The 6035-nt window shown below is 33.8% G+C and overlaps 1 protein-coding gene across 1 annotated transcript in view; it reads right to left on the reverse strand.

Annotated features, from left to right (window-relative positions):
- Nucleotides 1-3274: 3274 nt before the first annotated feature.
- LOC107090012 (dehydrogenase/reductase SDR family member 11-like) overlaps nucleotides 3275-6035 on the reverse strand; it is a 4774-nt gene continuing 2013 nt past the window's right edge. Inside the window, exons 4-7 of the mRNA XM_015383148.1 lie at nucleotides 4187-4316; nucleotides 3705-3797; nucleotides 3530-3595; nucleotides 3275-3438 (exon numbers count right to left, since the gene is read on the reverse strand). Coding sequence (XP_015238634.1) covers nucleotides 3397-3438; nucleotides 3530-3595; nucleotides 3705-3797; nucleotides 4187-4316 — 331 coding nt within the window. The 3' untranslated portion in view covers nucleotides 3275-3396. The remainder of the gene's footprint in view (nucleotides 3439-3529; nucleotides 3596-3704; nucleotides 3798-4186; nucleotides 4317-6035) is intronic.

Consider the following 6035-nt stretch of genomic DNA (forward strand, 5'->3'; position numbering starts at 1 on the left):
AGAACTCAATAGAAAGAGGAAATTTAAAGTTGTTAAGACTACTTGGATGTTTCTGTATAATATTGTTTTTACATTTTAAAACTGGCAGTCATGGAGGTGCACCTAAAGTGACCATAGAATTTAATTAATTTCTTCCTATAGGGGAAGGTTGATAAATAATATTATGATTGTTAAAGAAGTTAATTTCTGTTTAGGGGGATTGATCAGCCCAACATCTCTGTATTTCCTTCATCAACATCATCATCATGCACTGTAAAGTGTTCACAGTGCATGTACAGTATTTCATTTTTTTAAACTAGTCCCTATCATGTATTTATTATACAGTTTTCTCACGTTTTTATTCTATTCTATTCTATTCTATTCTATTCTGTCCTTTTTTTATTCTATTCTATTATTTTCTATTCTATTCTATCATATATGCTTCAGAAATTCTTTTAGTCTCACTAAAACTGCTCCTCACTCCTCTTAATATTTTTTCACTGTAAGAGGTCTATGTGATCAGCTCTCATCTTACCAAAAAAAAATTCTAATAAAGATCTGAAAATTAAAAAAATCTAAGATTTTTCTCTTAAAGTATGTGACTAAAAGCCACTTTTAGTCCTAGGATCCTTTAACACTGACTCCGAAAATAAATTGCATAATAAATGTTTTCCAGACAACAGATTCTTCAGCCTGAGAATTAGATCTCTGTCAAATTGAGTCAGTATTGCTGTTAAGCTGATTACTGCTTAACTGGACTCCTTACCTTACTGCATCCATTTAGGTAAAAAGCCAAGCATTGGAAGGTATGCAGGTTTATTGTTTAATTTAACCCTGCTTTAAATGTCTTTAAAACTTTTCCTCTAACTTTCTACTGTGTATCTTATTCTTATTGATGATGTCTTGTCTTGTCACTTATGTTTCTTAACAAACTTCTGAGGTCTCCCAAGAACAGCTGGAGTCATACTAATATTAAATTACACCTTTGCTGTTCACATGCACTTAGCTGACTTCTATAGACAACTGTCTATATTGAACTCTATGGAAAAGACAATCACCAAATTAAATTAAGCTAAATAAAAACTGATGACTCATTCTTAGATTCTTATGTAAAAAAAAAAAAAAAGCTTCAAAACCATTTAACAAGTACATTCAACTTTATAATGAGCCACTCCTTTGCAATTTCTGGCAAACTAAACATAAGAAATGACACTGAAGTCTGGGGTTGTAAACCAGTGCTGTAGGTCAACAGTCATTATGAGAGGCAGATGTTATTGAATAAAGGACCTTTAGCACACTAATGATTGATTCACTGTCACTTCTTGCTGTGTCATGCTTAAGCAGCACTCTAAATGGTGTGTATTAGTTCATTCATTTCAATCAAATAAAACAGTTTAACAAACTGTCCTCTTATGCAACTAAAAATGATATGCTTGTAAAAAATGAATACCTCTGCTCAGAAAATACAATAACAAGCATTACACATCTTTTGCACAGTTATATTAACTATTCCTCTTGTTTCATTGAGGGGCCTTCACACAATTTGTAATGACTTGAGGAATTAGCCTAAAAACCATATTCCCCCCATAACATAGGTTTGTCTGACATTATATAACATCAAAGGAAACAACTATATGTTGACCATGAGGAAAGATTTGTGAAGGCCTGTTTTTGTTTCAAGTTTTAAATCATTTGCCTTAAAATTATTTTGTTTCAGAGCAACTATTCACTTAAAAAAACTGCCAAAACAAATCAGTGGTTAATGTCGTACTGAGCGGTGCTAAGGTAATTTTTCACTTTCACTCAAAATTTTCGTTTGCAATTAAGAGGGAAAAAGGAGATTCTAAAGTATAGATTTTCTTGAAAAGTTCTCATTTATATGGCTTAGTAAAACCCATAGCCTCAGACAGGTTGTTTAACTTTCTAAAGCCTATGTTATCCAAACAGAAAGTTTGTCTGACATGAAGTTAATATGTGAACATAGAGTTCATGAGCAGGCCAACGTCCATAACTACTCCTTGACATTTCAATAGCAGGGTATTCATACTCAGACCTCCCATTCTTCAGTCTTTTGTGTTTCCTCAACCCCACCCTCCCTTTACCTTCTACCTGCTTTTCTCATCCCTCCTCATCCCTTCATCCAATTATCCCCTGTGCCTTTCCTTTCATTCCCTCATCTGCGCCCCTTTTCCTTACCTACATCTCCTAAATGCCCAAGCAACAATCATATTAGAAATAGTCCTGTTTCTCTGACTGTGACTGGCTGGATGTTCTCAATCATCCTCTGACATGGGAGCTGGTTCGGAGCTCGTCTGCCTGGCTGTGTGTGTTTCCTGGACGGGGCTGCCTTCTACAGCTGCTTTTTGTATCTCTGCTTCTGTTTCCTTGAACCCCAGTCGGCCTCAGCAGATGGCCGCTCACTTTAAAGTCCGGTTCTGCTGGAGGTTTCTTCCTGTTAAAAGGGAGTTTTTCCTCTCCACTGTCACTACAAGCATGCTTAGTGTGAGGGATTGCCTTCGAGTCAATGAGTCGATGCAATTAACTGTTTTTTCTTAGAGAACTTTGAATTAATTTGACTGTATGATCTGGTGAATTGTAAAGTGCCTTGAGATGGCATGTGTTGTGAATTAGCGCTATATAAATAAACTGATTGAATCTAAGAACCCACTGTTGCTCTTTTGTTGCAGGTTTCATCTGGGGGATCCTATGAGAGCTTGGGAAAAGAATAGAGATCATTTTTAACAAAGATTTTATCCCCATGCTGAATCTTCATTCCTCAAGCCCCCGTTTCCCCCTGAATGTCAAAGTCAGCCTCATTCATACCTCTATCCATTTATCCCCTTTTCTACTTCTGACAATTAATCTTTAAACTTATATTTTTGAGGAATGGTACTTACTTATGATTCTTCATTATAAGAAAGAAGCTTTCCAAAACAAACACCATACAGTCATCAACATTATATAGCAATAGTTTTTATTTGATATCTGAAATCTGAGACTGAGAACTGCATGCCAAAAGAAGGGTAAGTTGTATACAACCAAAAAGTAAAAGGATAGCCTTCTCATGAGAATGATGGATGGATGAGCAAAAGGTTTTCAGAAAAAAGAAATTTGTGTAAGCATTTAAAAAAAAAATCCTTTCATGGTTAAACACATAAAATAAAATCCCATTCATTTATTCATATAGAGTATATAAATAAAAAGTAATGTTTGAGGTGATAACAGGATCAAATGTGGAAAAGTAGGATTCCTCTTGCAGGGCACTTTAAAAAAAGCTCAGCATTGATACGCTACATCTTTAAAATCACAATTTTATTCCTTTGATTAAAGACTACAGTCATCAATTTCATAAATGCTGTAAATAAATCCTATGAAAAATGCGCTGTTTTATAAATGTAGTCATCAGACGGTGTAGCATCATGCCAGTTGCTCGACAGGTCGCAGCACAATATCTCCAACCTGTAAAATAAGGTGGTAAAGGTCAGATAACTATGGATAAAGAGATAGTAGGACAAAAGTAAAACAGAAAGTTTTAGAAACCATTAACTACCTGAACATGAGGAGGAGCACTTAGGACATAAACGACGGCATTAGCGACGTCTATTGCTGCCAAGGGCTGTAAAATAAGATAAACATTTACTACCTACTTTATTCCTGAAAAAAAAAGTCTAGATCATATTAAAGCAGTGCAAAATATTAAGAATATAATTTTCAAAAATCTTTACCTTAAGCATAGAATAAGTTGCCTTAGCTTTTTCTGGGCTGTCGCTGAAAGCCCGATAAGCAAATTCAGTCTCAACGATGCCAGGAGAAATGCACTGCAGTGAGAAAGGGAAAATAAGTTGACAGTTGAAAAAAACAAAACACATCTAAGCTACAATACACTACAGAACCAGCTAGGCCTGACACATTGATGATAAAAGTAAATAAAGGTGAAGGAATAAGAAGTCTTATTCATCATCAGTCATGCATTAAAAAAATAATAAATAAAAACAACAAAATCTGTCTTTTTAGAAACACAGCAGCTTGAGTCATGAGGCTTTACTGCAACAAACGCTCCTTAATGTGAAGATGACTGATCTACTGTTTAAAATGTTTTTACTTCCATAATATTCTCAAAGAGGTCAATATGGGTTGATCTTAATCTGAAGCAAACAAGTACAAAGACTGTCTTAAATAAAAAAAGGAATGAGGACTGAAGCCGTACTGTGGATCTGATGTGAGTCTTGGCCTCAATGAGCTCCTGCCTCAGGCCTTCAGTCAGCGCCGACACAGCGTATTTGGTGGCCGTGTAGAAATGAATATCCCCACTGTTAATTACAACGTGTCCACAGATGCTGGAAAAACAAAACAAAACAGACATATAACCAGTGAGGCATTTACTAAAAGAATTTGACTGTTTTATATTATGGTTTTAAATGTTTATACTAGGGCTAAAACAATTAAACAGATTAACTGTGATTAATTGATTATTGAAATAATCATCAACTAATTCAGTAATCAATGAATCGTTAACTGGAGTATAGAGTAGAGCAGTAATATATGGAAAATGTAAAAAAATATATACACATTTTGCATTTAAGGAAAAAACAAAACAAAATAGTTTCTATCTAGAACTCCTTAAGTGGGAAAGTTTTGATTTCACCTGGTTTCATTTCATAAAAATTCTTCTTTAAGGAACCTATGGCTATCCGATTATTAATCAAAAAAATAAACAGATTCATCAATTTGCAAAATAATCATTAGTTGCAGACCTAGTTTATATAATTCATTGATACTTAGGTAATATAAATGCCTCCATATTACATTTTTTTTTAATTGTATCGATATAAAACAAATGTTCCCCAAGAGCTTCTGGAAAGGTATGATTGACATCTTGAATTAAATTAAACCTACAGCTTGATTTTAAGATTAATCACGGGTTTAATTCTGGTTTTAAAACATAGGTAACCCATTGTCTTTGACACCATTGTATATTTGAACATAACAAAGGGCATTTTTATGCATTTTCTAAAGGGATGCGATTCTGAAGTAAGTTCCATTCAGATTTTATGCTGCAGCAACAGCTCAGCAAGGGTGAGGTACTTCGTACCAGTAATAGATTTAGATTTCTGGGAAGACCTGCTGCCTGATTTTTTTGTGCCACTGAATTCAGCACACAGTCTGCGTTTAAATCTGAAACACACCAGCCTAGTGTAAAACATGCTTTCGTCTAACTTTCAGGATTTTATTTCTTCCAGCTTACAAGAAGTGATGGAAAAACTTTCCTTAATTTCTACCATAGGTATTCCTGTATTATATCCATATTAAATGTATCATAATCTTGCTGTAAATTTTCTGTAAACCCAGATGAAACAACATAGAACCTTGAATAGTTTTCATCTATTCAAATTAGATGTAAATTTTCCGTCGTATTGTCATGAAAAATGTCTCAGTTTACTTTGAATATTTAAACATTATCATTTGGATATTTTGAAATGAAGTCCTGGTTTCTCATGACATTATTAGGGAAGTTTAGGATGTTGTAATTTGTATTATCAACTCAGCTATGAGTCAAATACACAAGTTAAGTGGATGCCGGGGGTGAAACTGTTATAACCATCTAAGTTTAGCTTTTGTTAATCAAGAGTTAATATTTTTTTTTTGTCTTTTCTCTATCTTTCATTTCACAAAGAGTTCTGTTGTTGTTGTTGTATCAGCTCACATATAGATAGAAAATGCACTTTCCACGATAAGATTCAGTGCAGTAATGCCAATTAAGGCTTTGCAATCTGTTAAATTATGTAAATAAATGGTGACTGGAAATTTATAAGAAAAAAAAGAAAAAAGAAAAGGATTGAAATGGCAGAAGTTGTAAACATTCAAAGATAATGAAATTCTTTGGATTTTTAATTGGAACTGATCAGCAAATATCCATCATGGAAAGTTTATTAGAATGTATTATAAATGTTCAAATTCTACAGTACAGATGTTTAATCTACTTGTGATCTATCTATCTATCTATCTATCTATCTATCTATCTATCTATCTATCTATCTATCTATCTATCTATCTAT

This window comes from Cyprinodon variegatus, unplaced genomic scaffold, assembly GCF_000732505.1.
Source record: "Cyprinodon variegatus isolate N-32 unplaced genomic scaffold, C_variegatus-1.0 Scaffold14, whole genome shotgun sequence".
NCBI lineage: Eukaryota > Metazoa > Chordata > Actinopteri > Cyprinodontiformes > Cyprinodontidae > Cyprinodon > Cyprinodon variegatus.